This window comes from Physeter macrocephalus, chromosome 1 (genome assembly GCF_002837175.3).
Source record: "Physeter macrocephalus isolate SW-GA chromosome 1, ASM283717v5, whole genome shotgun sequence".
NCBI lineage: Eukaryota > Metazoa > Chordata > Mammalia > Artiodactyla > Physeteridae > Physeter > Physeter macrocephalus.
The window spans coordinates 87,946,264-87,965,034 of NC_041214.2; the positions used below are offsets into that span (position 1 = coordinate 87,946,264).

At 39.2% G+C, this 18,771-nt stretch overlaps 1 protein-coding gene across 6 annotated transcripts; it reads left to right on the forward strand.

Annotated features, from left to right (window-relative positions):
• Positions 1-8,964: 8,964 nt before the first annotated feature.
• On the forward strand, positions 8,965-16,726 carry CEP19 (centrosomal protein 19). 6 transcript variants are annotated; one of them, XM_028492610.2, is made up of 3 exons: positions 8,965-9,568; positions 14,571-14,768; positions 15,390-16,726. In XM_028492610.2, the coding sequence occupies exons 2-3, from the start codon at positions 14,639-14,641 to the stop codon at positions 15,749-15,751; spliced, it is 492 nt and encodes a 163-aa protein (XP_028348411.1). In that variant the 5' UTR covers positions 8,965-9,568; positions 14,571-14,638; the 3' UTR covers positions 15,752-16,726. The 6 variants fall into 6 exon arrangements, with proteins under 6 accessions (XP_028348411.1, XP_028348413.1, XP_007115364.1 ...); XM_028492612.2 differs by having other exon boundaries at positions 14,574-14,768; XM_007115302.3 differs by having other exon boundaries at positions 8,965-9,436.
• The last annotated feature ends 2,045 nt before the right edge of the window (positions 16,727-18,771 follow it).

Consider the following 18,771-nt stretch of genomic DNA (forward strand, 5'->3'; position numbering starts at 1 on the left):
AAGAAATAAAATATCTGAATAGCTCCATATCTTCAATTTGTAATAAAAATATTTAAAGCCTTCCCACATAGAAAACCTCAGGCCTAGATGTTTTTTTGTTTTTTAAAAAAATATTTATTTATTTATTTATTTGGCTGCACCGGGTCTTAGTCTCAGCCTGTGGGATCTTCGCTGCCTCGTGCGGGATCTTTGTCGTGGCATGTGAGATCTAGTTCGTGAGGTCTAGTTCCTAGAACAGGGATCAAACCCAGGCTCCCTGCATTGGGAGCATGGAGTCTTAACCGCTGGACCACCAGGGAAGTCCCAGGCCTAGATGGGTTTATTGTTGAATTCTATTAAATATTTAAGGAAAAAATAATGCCAATGCTACACAATCAGAAAATAGAGAAGAAGGAAATATTTCCCAATTTATTCTACAAGGCTGGCATTGCCCTGACACCAAAACCAGAATAAGGCATCACATCAAAAGAAAAGACCAATATCCCTCAAGAACATGAAATGAAAATCCTTAACAAAGAATTAGCAAATCAAATCCAGTAATATATCAAAAAGATAATGCTTAGGGGTTAATTTAACAAAATACATACAAGACCTATACTCTGAAAGTTATAATATTGTTAAGATAAACTGATAAAAGCTAAATAAATGGAAATACTATACTCATGCATTGGAACATTCATTAATATTAACATATCAGTTCTGTACAAATTTATCTAGAGTTTCAACAGAATCCCAACCAAAATTTTATGAAGTTTTTTTTTTTTTTTTTTTTTTTTTCTCCCGTTGCGGAGCACAGGGTCCGGACGCACAGGCTCAGCGGCCATGGCTCACGGGCCCAGCCGCTCCGCGGCACGTGGGATCTTCCTGGACCGGGTCACGAACCCACGTCCCCTACATCGGCAGGCGGACCCTCAACCACTGCGCCACCAGGGAAGCCCTATGAAGCTTTTTTGAAGAAATCTACAAGTTGATTTCAAAAGTTATATGAAAATGCAAAGGGTCTAGAATAACCAAAACAACTTACAAAAAAAAAGGTGAAGGACTCAGACTTCCTGATTTGAAGATGTAGCATCAAGCTACATCTATTATCAAAATAGTACATTACGGGACATACAGATCAGGGGTTGGCAAACATTTTCTGTAAAGGTCCTAACAGTAAAATTATTTAGGCTTTGGGAGTCATATATGGCTTCTGTTGAATATTTTTCTTTGCCTTTTCTTTAAACAACCTTTAAAAGTGTAAAAATCATTTTTAGCTCAAGGGTGGTACAAAATGAGCAGGATTTGGCCTATGGGCCATAGTCTGAATACAGTACACAAATATATCCTCACATATAAGGTAATTAATTTTCAACAAATGTGTCAAGGTAATTTGATGAGGAAAGAATTGTCCTTTCACCAAATGATGCTGGATCAACCGAATATCCATATGGAAAATTAACCTCAACCCCTACCTAACAGTATATTAAAAAATTAATTCAAAATGGATCATACTCCATATAACACTTCTAAAAGAAGATTTCCATGATCTTGGAATAGACAAGGATTTCTTACACAGGACACAAAAACCATGAACCACAAAAGAAAAAATTTGCTAAACTATACTCCATCAAAATTAGAATTCTTAAAACTCGATGATAGGGCTTCCCTGGTGGTGCAGTGATTGAGAGTCCGCCTGCCGATGCAGGGGACACGGGTTGGTGCCCCGGTCCAGGAAGATCCCACATGCCGCGGAGTGGCTGGGCCCGTGAGCCATGGCCGCTGAGCCTGCGCGTCTGGAGCCTGTGCTCGGCAACGGGAGAGGCCACAACAGTGAGAGGCCCGCGTACCGCCAAAAAAAAAAAAAAAAAAAAAAAAGACTAAGACACTTCACAAAGGAAGATATACTAGTGGACAATAAGCACACAAAAAGATGCTCAATATCATTACTCATCAGGGAAATACAAATTAAAATTACAATGAGATACCACTACACATCCACCAGAAAGTCTAAAATTAAAAAGACTGACCATATCAAATGCTGGCAAGGACGTGGCAGAAACAGAACTCTCATACATTACTGATGAGAATGTAAAACAGCATAACCACTTTGGAAAACAGTTTGGCAGTTTCTTAAAAAGTTCAACATTTATCTATCATATATCCAGCAATTCTGTTTATTGATATTTACCCAAAATTAATGAAAACATGTCCACACCAAGACTTGTACACAACTGCTCATTATAGCTTTATTTATCATGGCCCAAAACTAGGAACAACTCCAATGCCATAGATATGTGAATGAATAAACAAATTTCAGTACTCTGCAACAAAAAGAACAAATTACTGCCATACAGAACATGGTTAAATCTCATTGACATAATGCTGAGAGAAAGAAGCCAGATATCAAAAAGTACATACTGTATGATTTCATTTATATAAAATTCCAGAAAATCTATCTAGTAACAGAAGTAGATCAGTGATTGGCTGAGTGTGGGTATGGGTGAGGGAGAATAACTGCAAGTAGCACATGAGTATTTTTGGAGATGATGAAAATGTTCTATATTTTGACTGGCTACATGGTTACATGGGTGTATATAGTTGTCAAACTCAATGAAGTTTATTTAAAAAAAAACACTATGGGGGCTTTCCTGGTGGTGCAGTGGTTAAGAATCCACCTGCCAATGCAGAGGACACGGGTTCAATCCCTGGTGGGGGAAGATCCCACGTGCCGCGGAGCAACTAAGCCCGTGTGCCACAACTACCAAGCCTGTACTCTACAGCCCGCGAGCCACAACTACTGAGCCCGTGTGCCACAACTACTGAAGCCCACGTGCCTAGGGCCTGTGCTTCGCAACAAGAGAAGCCACTGCAATGAGAAGCCGGCGCACCGCAACGAAGAGTAGCCCCTGCTCGCCACAACTAAAGAAATTAACCCGCATGCAGCAAAGAGACCCAATGCAGTCAAAAATAAATAAATAAATTTTAAAAAAACCACTATGAAATAGTACTATTATAATTCCTATTTTACCTGTAAGAAAACAAAGCACTAGGATAAAATACCCATGTTACTCTCTTCATAGAAAAATTGTCATCTCCAACTTAAAAAGTATGGGGAAATGTTTTCAGGCTTTACGTATGATATTAGTTTCTGGTTCTCAGATAGTCAATAAATTTATATGAACTCACTGCTCTAGGAACACAGCAGAAATTCCAAGAATTAAATATCAAGAGCAGCTATCTCTATAGATATTTTTTGCTTTTATTCTTTAAAGTAGTCTGAGGTAATTTTACATATAGCAGTTTATTTTCCTAATAATTTGCATTCACTGAAAGAATTCTGAATAGTTTCTGTGGCATTGTTATATTCTATTTTTGCCCCAAAATATCATTTCTAGTGATGTAAAAGCTAATCACAGAATATAAAAATCAATTAAATCCAAAAGTTGTGTATATACATGTGAGTAAACAAAAATATTTTCCCTCTTTCAAGAAAAGAAAGAGGGAAAGGAAAGCAAAGCACAGAGAGACTAAGTAACTCAGCCAAGAGCTAAGATTCAAACTCCAGTAGCTATACTCTAGAGCCCAAATTGTTAGCCACTATTTCATTCTGCCTCTATAAAATATCAAGAGCAGCTATCTTTATATATATATTTTTTGCTTTAATTCTTCTAAATATATTCTAAAGTAGACTATATCTATTATCTCTTTTCTTCTGGATACTATATATGTATTTGTGAACATGTAATATCTTATCATAAGAAAAAACACATATATTTAAAAAGACAAAGACTCTTCAGGACCTCCCTCCAAGATGAATTCAACCAATTAACCAAAACATTTCGGATGTATTTGTTAATCTTTATGAAGTTATTCACCTGTGTTACCTTCCAGTTCACATTCTTCATCTTGTTCTCAAATATAACACGTAAATTTCATCAAAAGACTTGCAGAAAATCAGATATACTATAGCTATAGCATTCCTCTGATCCACCTATCCAGTAACTCTATAAAAGAAATAAGCTTGTAATAAAGCTTATTCATGCTAGTCCCCAGAAACCAACAGTTTCTATTCTGTGTTCACAAACCATCGTTTTAGTAATCTGGCTTAGAATTTTGCCCAGAATCTACAATAACTAACTAACTTCCAGATCATCCAAAGATTATAAACAGAAGTTCAGCAATGGTTTAAGCAAGTTCTCCTACTGCAATGAGATATAATTCTTCAGAGAGGGGACACTCTAAACTCATTTATATTTGTTAAGGCCCTTTTGTGTAATTAATTCCCTTACATTTTCTGTACTTCAGTTTCCTACTGCCAATAACCACTTGGCCCTTTCCAGAGTGGGATTAATTCTTCTTGACCAAGAAGACAGAAATAAGAGGGGCTAACAAATTCTACTTTCTATGATATGTTAATATTTCTGCATCTACCCTCTCAAGACTATACCTGCTCTAAACATAACTAAAAAAGCCTTTTAAAAAATGATTGTTGGCATTTTCTGAAGGTCTCAAATAACTCTGAGATTTCTAGTTTCTGAAGCTATTCTTATGGGTTCTGTCACTCTTCACTGTTGGTTTTATATCCTGCTTTTTATCTCAGTACTTAGAATTGGACAGCTACTTTTGTTGTCACAATAGTCTCTTCAGTTACTTCTTTCTTCCTTATTGGAATCAGTTGTCTCCCATTCCTCTTGAAAATACATTCCAATTATGTTAAAGAGAGAAGCTATATAATTGGCATAATTACCCTGATATTGCTTAAAATGTGTCTGGAACTCTGACAAAAACTCCTTTCAGAAGTGAATTCCCTCCCAAAATCAGTTTTATACTTTATAGTCACACCTCCTCTTTGAAACTGTACTGCCCAGATTGATCACCTATCTCATTATTAATAATAAGAGCTAACATTTCCTGGGTATGTGCTATGTGACAAGCACTACATTAAGGAGCTTTCCATATATTCTCCGATCTAATCATCACAACCCTAATAAGGAAATACTATCATTATCCACCTTTATCAGTAAGGTAGCAATGACTTAAGTAACTCGACTAAGGCCACACAGATACTAAATAATAGAGCTACATTTTGAGCCCAAATTTAACTGAATTAAAAACAAACAGAAAAACCAAGTTCTTTCTACTACACCTCCTAGCCATTCAATTGTAGGCTAACGTTGAAGAGTGAGGAGAGCGAGTTGTTTTAGTTTAAGGTGACTTATAAAATGAAGGGATTTAAAAAATATATGTATCAGAATTTATAAGTCAAATATCTGATAATAATTTCAAAGTGACCACCTTGAGAAGCTTTAAAGTTTGGGAATTTCTTATGGAACAGTTTCCACAACATTTTACCAGTCTTTTAAATATTTTTAATACTGACAAATATTCATTTTTGAGGATAGTTTCTTTTTTGGAAATAGTTTGGTCTTTGGAACCAAGTCTTGTAAATTAGAAATAGTGATTTAGGGTGGTATAATATCTTAGTACTTGAGAGTGTGGCTTTGGAGTATGATAGTCATAAATTTGAATCAGAGCTCTACCACCCTAACCTCTACACAATTATTTAAATTCCCTGAGCCCTAGTCCCTCATCTGAAATACAAGAAAGGTATCATCTATCTTACAACCATGGTGAAGATTAAACGGAATACTGTATATATAGCTTCTGGCTATATAAATATATAATAGATAGGTGTAGTAAATAATAAATGTTTGTTTTCTCCTTCTCTTCTCCACTGTTATTTTAATCATTATTTCAAACTATGAACCACATATCTGTCACTTATAACTTTAAAAAGGCAAGTAATTTTTTTTCAGTTTATCCAATTTTCAACTATTGATTTTTTGCTTTAAATTACATTGAAAAAGTATTTTGATGTAAGTATAAGTCAATGAGCAACTTACCTGTGGAAACCATCTTTCAAAACTTCTTGCCTCAAAATAATTTCAGAACAAGTGGCCCTTACGCCTATAAGCATGAAAAGATTTTTTTTAAACAAAATAAGCACTCAATGAAAGAATATTTAAATAATCAGAAAATAATTGTTTGAATAGGCTTTAATTGCCTGGAAAATCTAACTAACCTAAAAACAAAACAAAAACTTTTAAAACTTAAGCAATTTGAGCTACACATAAATCTATTTCTAGTATAGCATAGGGGTTAAAAGTCTTGACTTTGGAGTTAGATTGGCTAGTTTCAAACCCCAGTCTGTCTATTAACAGCTGTGTGACTTTGGGCAAGATAGTTTCTCTCTCTACTAGTTGTCATGGGAATTAATATATGTAGAAGCACTTAGAACAGGGTCAACCATATAGCAAGCACTCTATATAAGTGTTTGCTATTTATATTGCTTTATTCAGGTGATCCCAGGACACCAAAAACAACAGAATGGCCAAAGAGCCAGGAAACCTCAATTTAAATCCTAGCTCACTGAAACTGAGTATCAGATACAAACTGGCAACTTCTATATTCTACCATCCACACATAGAAAAAACTGAGAGGACGGTACACCATGCTTTGTGGAGACGTTTAAAGAAACAACAAAAACTGGAGGCTTTTGAAAGGTTCAAAGGGTTCCTTTATAAACTTAGACTAACCAGAAATCTCACTATACTGACTCCATGCAGAATTCAGACATTAAAACTGTTACTCAGTGTCAGTCTCATAAAGTTAAAAATTCAGCTACTAATGACCACCAACTCTGCCCAGGCTATGGAATTTTACTCCATTTTCAAAAGCTGGAAGTGTGTGGGAAGAATATTAAAACAAACATACAGAAAAACCATACACTACTGTATGTTGCTAAGTCCATTAGATGTATTCCTGAGAAGATCCAAAAAAAAAAAAAAAAAACATGACAGGGAGATGGAAACATTTGGAATATACTAGGGAAGGAAGGAAAAAAGTATGAAAGACAACATTTATTAAATAATACCTATATGACAGATTCTCTACTTGGGGCTTTCACATGTATTTTAACTTTCACAGTCTAGCTAATCCGGCAGGCAAAATTACTGCCATTTGTACACAGGAGGAAACTCTGACTTATAAACAGTTACTGTCTAGGTCACACAACTAGGTAAGTAACTGATTAGAAGCAAGATCTGCCCAACTTTTAAAGCCTAAGGCATTTCCACTCTCCTAGCTATTTAAAGAAATCCTTGGGCTTCCCTGGTGCCGCAGTGGTTGCGCGTCCGCCTGCCGATGCAGGGGAACCGGGTTCGCGCCCCGGTCTGGGAGGATCCCACATGCCGCGGAGCGGCTGGGCCCGTGAGCCATGGCCGCTGAGCCTGCGCGTCCGGAGCCTGTGCTCCCCGGCGGGAGAGGCCACAAAAGAGGGAGGCCCGCACACCACAAAAAAAAAAAAAAAAAAAAAAAGAAATCCTTAATTGTTTTGCAGAAGTACATATCATCTTTTCTCAAGCAACTTACAGAATATCTCTTGCATAAATCCAGATATTTCTTCAATGTTTAATTTTAATAGAGGTGGGGGTAAGGGTTTATATCTGCCTATAAATTAATTAGAAAAAAGGTCAGGTTAATAGGCTTAAAGTCTATCAGGATATACACTAGAGAATAGTAAATTTCATTCATCTTGGGATAGTAGAAAAGCTAATTTACAAACAGTATTGCAAATACTAGATTATTTATGATTTTTAAGGCAAAGGTACCATTTCCTTTATTTTTAAAAAGTATTTATTTATTTATTTAGCTGCGTCGGGTCTTAGTTGTGGCACACGGGACCTTCGTTGCGGCATGCAGGAACTTGCCTCGCGTCGCGTGGGCTTCTCTCTAGTTGTGGTGCACGGGCTCAGTAGTTGCAGCACGGGGGATTAGTTGCCCCGGGGCATGTGGGATCTTAGTTCCCTAACCAGGGATCCAACCCAAGTCCCCTGCATTGGAAGGTGGATTCTTAACCACCGGACCACCAGGGAAGTCCCCAAAGGTACTATTTTCAAAGTGAATTTCTTGCATCTGAATGCACCTTCAAGATTTTTCCTCTTAAATATTACCTTACTTGGTTATTGCGGCCTGAACTGGCTCTGGAAATTGACCTCTTTTTAATCACAAAATGCCAGTGCTGGGTCTTCAGATATAAGTCCAGTTGTTTAAAAATTCTTTTTGGCCTAGTAATCCTTTCTTCAAATAAATTTGGGAACTTAATATGTAAACACAAAAGCAGAACTGCACTGACTGACAGATACTAGTCTAATATCCTTGTTTTAAAGACAGAGAAACTCACCTGATTTGTACTGACTTTCCTTTCCCTATCAAACGTTGTCACTTTATTGTAATTACTACTGCACTGTATACATCTCCCCCTACTGCAATGCAAGCTCCACAAGGGTTGGATCCACAGCGCCTAGCACAGCACTTCTGTCCATGGACTCGGGCCCAAAGAAGTGAATCAACTCGCTTGCCCAGCCCTGAGTCATAAAGAAACCCCAGCCCAATCTAGTCCATTATCAAAAATGTTTGTAAAACGAAACTAGTCTTCCTCCCCTTTCCACATCCCCCGAGGACAACACACACTATGTATTCTAGATTAGGGTTCTCACACCTCATAGGGCACTTAGGCTTTGCTGGCCCCGCAGTGGTCAGAAGCTACACGCATTCCAAGAGCATCCCAAGACGCTTCACGGCTGTACTTTACAATATTTTAGTAATAGTGCGGCCAGTCCCTCCTCAGAAAGACAAAGCCCGACTCTCCAGAGAACCAGGAGCAGCCACAAAGCAATGAAAAGGGGGGACGGGGCGGGGGGAGTAGCAGGAAGCTTGCGGCCTTTGTTTTTAACCTCCGGCAGCTCACCCTACAGTTCTAGGGTCACGAGAAGTACCTTTGTAAAGCGCGGAAGGGAGAGTACTGGGGAGCCTGGAGTGCCCCCCCACCCTCTCGGCCCTAAACCCCGCCCTCACCCCTGAAGCCCCGCCCTTCCCCTTACCAGCGTCGGTGGGGGTGGTGTTGAAGGCTATGTCTGGCGAGCAGGTGAGTCCAGCCGCCTCCCAGAGAAGTAGCCAGGCAACCGCCCGGACGGCCACGGCCGGGGGAGCCAGGACGCCGGAGAACGCGCGCCCCAAGAGAGCGCGCGGGGACAAAATGCGGTCGGAGGAACCTGCACACGCCTCACACCGCTCCTAGAGCGCGCTGTCACGGAGTTAGAGACCGGGACGGAAGACTCAATGCGCGCACGCCAGCGGTCCAGCCGTTACCCTGCTCCCCGAATCCCCGGCCCCCGAAAGTTCCGGCGTCAAGGAGGCCGCGGTCCAGCCCCCTCGTCGCCCGGCCCCTCGCACTCCCGGTCGGGGGCGGAGCGAGGAGCGGCGCAAGCGCTGTGACGTGTGCCAGAGCAGTTGCTCTAGGGACCGCTCCGCGGGGCCCCAGCATGACTCTGATCCCTGCGCGGTGTCCTGGGAACAACCTAGCCCAGCTCCCGGCGTCCATCTCCACTTCCAGGTATTTGCCGATGCGGGCCTCCTGCCGGGGAATTCACCCCACAGTCACGGCTGCGGAGCTGTGGCTGTCGCCTCTTTCTGCAGCGCCAGGCTGCGCCTGGCCTCAAAGTCGAGTGCTCCTAGGTGCACTACGGTTAGTGGAAACACCCCCTCACGGAGATTTTAGACGTTGACCTGCAGAAGATGCATTTTCTGTACTTCTCTATGGTTAAGAAAGTCAGTCTTGCACTAGTGGGGGCGTGGATAGGGAGAGGATCGTCTACCTGATGGCAAAATCCGTACACTTTAGGTGCTGTGGGGATGCTTGGCAAGATTCTGCAGGTCACTGATCCTTGAGGAGAAAAGTATTAATGTCTAGGAAGAAGTGCTGGGTAAATGTGTCGTCTGTCTTCATGAATTGAATATGTAAGCAGAGCTGGAGAGTATCCAATGCAGATTGGAACAGAACTGAGGGCTCTAGGATGGATGTCTTAAAGAGGAAAGATGTCAGAAGATACTACCTAAAACTGAAGATTGCAGTATAAGCATGCTGTTAAGAAATATGGAGATAAATTTTGGAAGAAACATTTAAAAGAATTGAAACTCGTTACCTATGGAGAGGGGAAGGGGAGAGCACAACAGTTTTTTGTTATAGGCCTCATAGAATTATGTTACATTTTAAACAGAATACAAACATTAATAAAAATAAAAGTTTAGTTTTAAAAAGAAAGAAAATAGTGTAGTCATAAAACTACATTATTGAGCATCACTTGCGTATATCATTTATTAATACAGCCATTTGCTTGAGTGTATGGAATTTGTATTGTGCTCAGTAGGATCTTCTAGAAAGTTTACTAACAGAACAAATTTTAGTAAGGTGAACTGGGAGTAGTATTTGTTTAAAAAAAAAGAAGATGAAAGAAGAGGTGGAGTGGGATCATGGCATCAGATCAGAGGCAGAGCACAATAATTTGATAACACAGTTCTTTATCTATTGGGTTGGCCAAAAAGTTCCCTTGGTTTTTAAGTAAAAATAAAAGACACATTTTTCCAAAAAATATTTATTTCGGCTGCATCAGGTCTTCACTGAGGCACGTGGGCGCTCTTAGTTGCTACATGCGGACTCCTAGTTACGGCATGCATGCAGGATCAGGAGCGCAGAGTCTTACCCACTGGACCACAGGGGAAGTCCCACGTTTTTCATTTTTCATTTTTACCAAGAACTTTATTGAACAACGTATTCACCATTTTGTTCCACTACTTTCTGCCACTTTTCAGGCAACTCAATAATTCCATCTTCCCAAAACTTTTTATCTTTTTGAGCAAAGAACTGTTCTAGGTGCCTTTTACAGTCTTCCAGAGAATTGAAATTTTTTCCATTAAGATAATTTTGGGGCTTCCCTGGTGGCGCAGTGGTTAAGAATCCGCCTGCCAATGCAGGGGACACGGGTTCGTGCCCCGGTCCGGGAAGATCCCACATGCCGCGGAGCGGCTGGGCCCATGAGCCATGGCCACTGAGCCTGTGCGTCCGGACCCTGTACTCCGCAATGGGAGAGGCCACAACAGTGAGAGGCCCACGTACGGCACAAAAAAAAAAAAAAAAAAATTTTTGTAAAGACCGAAATAAATGGAAATCCGAAGGTGCAATGTCTGGTGAATATGTTGGATGAATCAGAACTTCCCAGCCAAGCTGTAACAGTTTTTTCCTGGTCATCAAAGAAACATGCAGTCTTGCGTTATCCTGATGGAAGATTATGCGTTTTCTGTTGACTAATTCCGAATGCTTTTTGTCGAGTGCTGCTTTGAGTTGGTCTAATTGGGAGCAGTACTTGTTGGAATTAATCATTTGGTTTTGCGGAAGGAGCTCATAATAGAGGATTCCCTTCCAATCCCACCATATACACAACATCACCTTCTTTGGATGAAGACCAGCCTTTGGTGTGGTTGGTGGTGGTTCATTTCGCTTGCCCCACCATCTCTTCCATTCCACGTTATTGTACAGTATCCACTTTTCATCGCCCGTCACAATTTGTTTTAAAAACGGAACGTTTTCATTACGTTTATGTAGAGAATTGCATTCGGAAATACGGTCAAGGTTTTTTTCGCTTAACTTACGTGGAACCCAAACATCAAAGCGATGAACATAACCAAGCTGGTGCAAATGACTTTCAATGCTTGATTTGGATATTTTGAGTATGTCGGCTATCTCCCACGTGGTATAATGTTGATTGTTCTCAATTAATGTCTCGATTTGATGGCTATCAACTTCAACTGGTGTACCCGACCGTGGAGCATCATCCAGCAAGAAATCTCCAGCACGAAACTTGGCAAACCAGTTTTGACACGTTCGATCAGTCATAGCACCTTCTCCATACAATGCACAAATCTTCTTTTGCGTTTCAGGTGTGTTTTTACCTTTCTTGAAATAATAAAGCATAATATGCCGAAAATGTTGCTTTTTCCCCCTATTTTCTATATTAAAACGGCTACACAAAAATTCACCAATTTAATGCACACTGATATGACAGCTGTCACAATACAGTCTAACAAAACTGTTTCAAATGAAGTTAAAGACAACTAAGCACTACTAGAGCCAGCTTATGGAACGAACGAACTTTTTAGCCAACACAGTATGATCCATCTCGTAAGAGTAAAAATTCTCACATCCAATAGGAAGGGGTGAATAATATAGATTACAGTATATGCATAGGCCAAAACATTTGCAATCATAAAAATTTGCGTTTTAGAAAGACATTTAATGGCAAAATTACATAGGTTGTTAAATTTAAAAGGCAGGACTTAAAAAATAATGAAATAATGCCATTTGCAGCTACATGATGGACCTAGAGAGTATCATACTAAGTGAAGTAAGTCAGAAAGAGAAAGACAAATACCATATGATATCACTTATATGTGGAATCTAAAATATGACACAAATGAACTTATCTACAAAACAGAAACAGACTCACAGACATAGAGAACGGACTTGTGGTTGCCACGGGGGAGGGGGCGTAGGAGAGGGATGGATTGGGAGTTTGGGATCAGCAGATGTAAACTATCATATATAGAATGGATAAACAAGGTCCTACTGTTTAGCATAGGGAACTATATTCAATATCCTGTGATAAACCATAATGGAAAAGCATATGAAAAAGAATATATGTATTTATATTTATTACTGAATCACTTTGCTGTATAGCAGAAATTAGCACAACATTGTAAGTCAACTATACTTCCATAAAGTAAAATTTTGTAAAAATTTAAAAGGTAGGAAACAGTATGTATGATATAAAAACATACTATAGATAAAAAACAAACCAAAAAAAAAAAACAAACACAAACAAACAGACAAAAAAACTATGCCTAGAAAGACTGGAAGGAATCAGGGATGATTATTTTGTATGTTTCTTCCTCCCCCTTCCCCACTCCCATCCCAGTTTTCTACAATGAATATGTATTAAGTAACCATGTTCCTAGTGATTCTCTAACAGAACTGAATTTATGAAGATGTCATCCCTATGCTGCTTTACCTCCAGGTTCTTTGACATTTGCAAATCTTTCTGAGAACATCATAGTCACATCTAAAGCAGTCCCTATAATTAAGTATATTTTGGCATTGAGAGTAGGGAAGGGAAGAGGGAATGGAAAGTATTAACCTTTAAAATGGTTGTTTCAAATACCGTATGCTAACACGCATATATGGAATCTTAAAAAACGGTACTTGGGGCTTCCCTGGTGACGCAGTGGTTGAGAGTCCGCCTGCCGATGCAGGGGACACGGGTTCGAGCCCTGGTCTGGGAGGGTCCCACATGCCGCGGAGCGACTGGGCCCGTGAGCCACAACTACTGAGCCTGCGCGTCTGGAGCCTGTGCTCCGCAACGAGAGGCCGCGATAGTGAGAGGCCCGCGCACCGCGATGAAGAGTGGCCCCAGCTTGCCGCAACTAGAGAAAGCCCTCGTAGAGAAACGAAGACCCAACACACCCAAAAATAAATAAATAAATAATAAATAAACGGTACTGATGAACCTAGTGGCAGGGCAGGAATAAAGACGCAGACATAGAGAACAGACTTGAGGACACAGCGGGGGAAGGGGAAGCTGGGATGAAGTGAGAGAATAGCACTGACCTATATACACTACCAAATGTAAAATGGATGGATAGTGGGAAGCAGCCGCATAGCACAGGGAGATCAGCTCGGTGCTTTGTGACCACCTAGAGGGGTGGGATAGGGAGGGTGGGAGGGAGACGCAAGAGGGAGGGGATATGGGGATATATATATACGTATAGCTGGTTCACTTTGTGGTACAGCAGAAACTAATACATTGTAAAACAATTATACTCCAATAAAGATTAAAAAATAATAAATAAATAAATAAAATGACTGTTTCTTGTAACTGAAAAAACGTCATGTAGTGAGACAAATAAGTTGAAATAAAAGCCATGTAAGCTTTATTGCCTCAAATATGTGGAGGCTGATTCTGCCTTTTTTGATCAGACTTCTAAACTGTGAACACTTAGAGGATGTACAGGGGCTGCGTCTTCTATTAACACATTGAATTAAACAATGGAATACCTACTACAGTCCAGGTATTGTGCTGGGGATATTGTGGTGAACAGTGGATATGTTGCCTGCCCTCATGGAGCATATAGAATAGAAGGAAAAGAAAAGTGATAAAGTAAGTAGTTACAAAAAACTCAGTGAGTAGAATGATTGGGGAAGTACGAAGGAGAGAAGTCTGGTCTAGTGAACCCCTCAGGACATAATGTGTAAGATTAAAAAACTCTTAGTATCTTGACATAGAGGGTGCTTGTACATACTTGTTTAATTGGTAAACAAAAAAGATCCTGTAAGTTGATTCTTGGGCTGACTCAGAGGTTCATATACAGTCTTTGATTAAGAGTACAGTACACGAAGAGATCCAAACTGAACTGCATTTCTAGGTTCATGTGTGAAAAAAATCTACACCCCTCAATGAACCAGGGATTCTATAGACTAAAGATAACCTGGGGCCAAACTGAACTTTCCAGGTAGCTCTTGAAATACTGAGCTTGAGCTGACTATGCATCTCCAGAACTGGAGTAGATTCAGATCTGCTGGGGAGGAAAAGTAGAGGAGACTGTGATTTATCCAACACTTAATTTTTTTTCCCCTTTAGCAGGAAGTCATTATGCGACTAACACATTTTCATCAGATTTCCTGATTTACCGTGAAGTGTATGTGAGAATGATGTGCACTGCCAAGAAATGTGGAATTAGGTTCCAGCCTCCGGCTGTTATCTTAATCTATGAGAATGAAATGAAGGGGAAAAGTCGCCAGCGCATCATGCCTGTCCGAAACTTTTCAAAGTATTCAGGTATCTTATGTTTTATCTTGCCTCCTATCTTAAATATTCGCTGAGTCAGTTTATAAGAACGATTTGAGTCTCATGTAATGGAATGACATGGCCTTCAGAGTTAGACCGACCAAGGTTCAAGTCGTGACTGTCAGGGTAGGTGTGAAATCTTGGCTAAATTACTTAATCTTGGTGAGCATCAGTTTCCTAATCTGTAAAAGGAAATTGATAATCCCACCCTTTGAGATCTGCAGTGTGGGTTAAATGAGATAGCATTATTCAGTAATATTAATTCCCTTCTCTCCTTCAAATGTGTTTTTTATTTGTAATCATGATATTTTCTTGGTACCAGTACTAATAACTAAAGCTGTAATACTACTTTTTCTTCTCAGATGTTTTCTCCAGTTGAAAGTATTTAACATCTCCTCAAAGTGATTTTAAGTTACAGAAATAAAAAATATATCCCTCCTTCCCCTATCACACTCAAAGCCGTATATAAAGAAATAGTTCTGTAAAATAGTTCATTCCCAAAAGCCAGTTAGCTACTTGACTATAATGACAGGTAATGGTTTCAGTAACTTTTGGTACCTTAATAGTCTGTGCTGTTGCGTGTGGTATAATAGTTTTGTTTCTCCCTCCTAGATTGCAGCAGAGCTGCTGAACAATTAAAGAATAATCCACGACACAAGGGTTACCTGGAACAGGTATCCCTGAAGCAACTAGAGAAGTTATTCAGTTTTTTACGAGGTTACTTGTGGGGGCAGAGTTTGGCAGAAACAATGGAACAAATTCAGCAGGAAACAACCATTGATCCTGAGGAAGACCTGAACAAACTAGATGACAAGGAACTTGCCAAAAGGAAGAGCATCATGGATGAACTTTTTGAGAAAAATCAGAAGAAGAAGGATGATCCAAATTTTGTTTATGACATTGAAGTGGAATTCCCACAGGATGAACAACTACAGTCCTGTGGCTGGGACACAGAGTCAGCTGACGAGTCCTGATAACCAAAAACTAAAAAAAAAATTATCGGGTAGTAGAAAATCCATGTTTATACAAGACCATAGATTGGTTGTAGAAAAATCTGTAAAGAACACTATGCATATTGGGTCACGTTTGGATTGACCATGTTACTTTTCAAAACCAAGATATGTAGAGCATCTACTATGTAGGTGCATATGGAATATAGGGAAAACAGAATATAGGAATCTGCCTTTAAGGAGCTTACAGTCTAATTGGAAGATAAGTCAAAAGCTTATGAAAAGCTAGTTTAATGGTATTAGGCAGCATTAGATCCAAATGCTTGATAAAGGCTAGAGAGGATCAGAACCTAGATCACAGTAGGGTAGAATAGTCAGGGAGGACTTTGTCCATGAGCGGCAAGATGGTACTTTGCCTGGCCCTTGAAATGGTAGTATTTGGATAGAAGCTTATATAGGATTCCAGATTAAACTGGGAGGAAAAAAAGGAGGATGTTGCAGGGATTGGTAAAGAGATAGGAATTAGAACATTTTATTTGAGGAGCAGTAAGCAAATTATAGTTTGATAAGATCAGAGAGCATATATGGTTGCCAGGGGATTATCCTTTATGCATTGTCTTTATATCTATTTAACTCTGGAGTAGAAGAGTACCCCTGCAGAATGCCCTGCAGCTTCAAGTGGATGTAATCTGATGGATAGCAGGGGAATTCTGCCCCATCCCCCTGGCCCAGTATCAGGAAATATGTACTAAAGACATTCTGAAACCCTGAACCTCTTCCCATAAATAAGAGATTTGTTTGTAAAATGGGAAATCTACCCATAATAAATGAACATATGTACGGCCAGTTTAGGCCTATTCATGAGTTTGTATCTCCAAAGAGAAGATCTTTGTTGAACAAGGTTATATATGTACAGATATATCTTTCTTCATATTAGAATATCATTTAATTGGTAGAAATCCTGTTTTCTGCAAGGAAATTAATACCCATTAAATAAAGCTATAAAAGTTACTCATTCTTTCTACCTGTCCATCCCTACTCTGTTTACCATTAAAAGCCTCATTAAAGAGGTCATTCTTATAGTGATATCACCAAGGACTTAAGATGGCCATGTCTCAAATGTATATTTGTCAAAGGTAGCAAACCAAGTTTCAGAACTGGAGATCCTTCCATAACTACATACTATTTCACTGTATAGATGTAGATGATATATTTTAAAAATTGACCTTAGGCTGTTTTCCCCTTTCACTATTACAAGCAATAGCGCAGTAAATAACCTTGTACATTCCCTATTTTGCTGAACTAAAAATGACACCTGGAGGGGAATTGCTGGGTATGTGCATCTTGAATTTTAATAGATATTGCTAGATTGTCCTCCAAAGAGTTTCATTCATTCATTCATTCATTCAGTAATGTACTTAATAAGCACCTACAACATGCTGAGCTTGTACTGTTCTAGAGTCTGGGGATGCAGCAGTGTGCACAACAAAGTCCTTGCCTTTACAAGGTTTACGGTCTGCTTGGAGGGGAGAGACAATAAATATACATAGAATGATGTCATATGATAAGTGCTCAGTTCAAAACAGGGTAAAAAGACAATGATGGTATGGGAGCCACTATTTTTGATAGGGCCTTCAGAGAAGGCCTCACTGAAGAGGTGACATTTGAGCAAAGGCCTGAAGGAAGTAGGGAAAAATTGATGTGCATTTCAGGGGTAGCGGAGAATGATAAATGCATAGGCCCCCAGGGCTGGAGTGTGCTTGGTATATTTGAGGAAGAGTAAAGTGGCCGATGTGGCTAATACAGATTGAGCAAAAGAAAAATGGTAGGAGATGATGTTGGAGTGTATTTTACCAACACACGGTACTTACCATGAAGGTTGTAGCAATTTAAACTATCAGAAATACGTGAGTACCTGTTTTCCCCACATGCTCATTGACAGTTATCAAACTTGATCTTTGTCAATTTTATAATTTAAAAATGGTATCTCATAGTTTTAATTTGTATGTCTTTTCTTATGAGTGAGACTGAGCGTCTTCATACACTTTTTATGAAATAAGCCATTTTTTAATGAAATAAAAAATGTTAAGTCCTTCACTCAGTTTTCTGTTGGGTTACTTGTCTTTTTCGTATGGATTTGTAAAAAGTTATTTATTAAGGAAAATAGTTCTTGGTTTATGATATGAGTTGCAAATATTTCCACCTTGTCATCTGTTTTTTGACTTTGTTTATGATATTTTTTCCAAGTCTAATTAATCAATATTTTTCTCTATGCTTCTGCATTTTTGTGTCATATTTAGAGAGGATTTTTCACTCCAAGACTTTTTGTTTTAATCCCATGATTTTTTCTATACAGGAATTAATTTTGCTGTAAAATATGAGATTACTTTTTTCCAGATGCCCATCCCACTGTCCCAACACCACTATCTACTGAATTACCTATCTTTCCCTACACTGACTTGAAATGCATCCTTTATCATATACAAACTTTCCATATGTATCAAAATAATTATCTTTTGAGTATGTTAATGTCATCTGCCCCACACTTCCTAATCCATGTTTTGGGTTTTTTTTAATGTTTATCGAGTACGTCTATGTTCACTAAATTAAGAGCTATAGAAAGATACAAAATGGGCCATAACTTTCGCCTTTGAGTTGTTAACATAGTTCAGCCAAAGCAACAAAACTAACATGTGCAATAGAGGTACTGACTAACTAGAGCAGAAGGGGGTGATCATATGAGCTGAGTAGCTATTGCGTTTTTTCCTCCGTGTACCTTGTTCAAAGCTAATTCTTCTGCTGAGCTCTTTTAAGTGTTTTTTTCTATTATAGAATTGATACATATTCACTGTTCATTATCTTAAATTTTTAGGCAAATACCAGAGTGTAAAAGTGAAAGGGGAATATTTCCCCTCACCTTCTCTCAATTTCCACTCCGCAGAGAAATTAGCTTCCCTAGAGGGCTTTGGATTTCATCTTCTCTTATGACCCGGCTTTATCAATTATTCTTTCTCTCTCTCTCTGCCCCTGTCTTTCTCATTTTC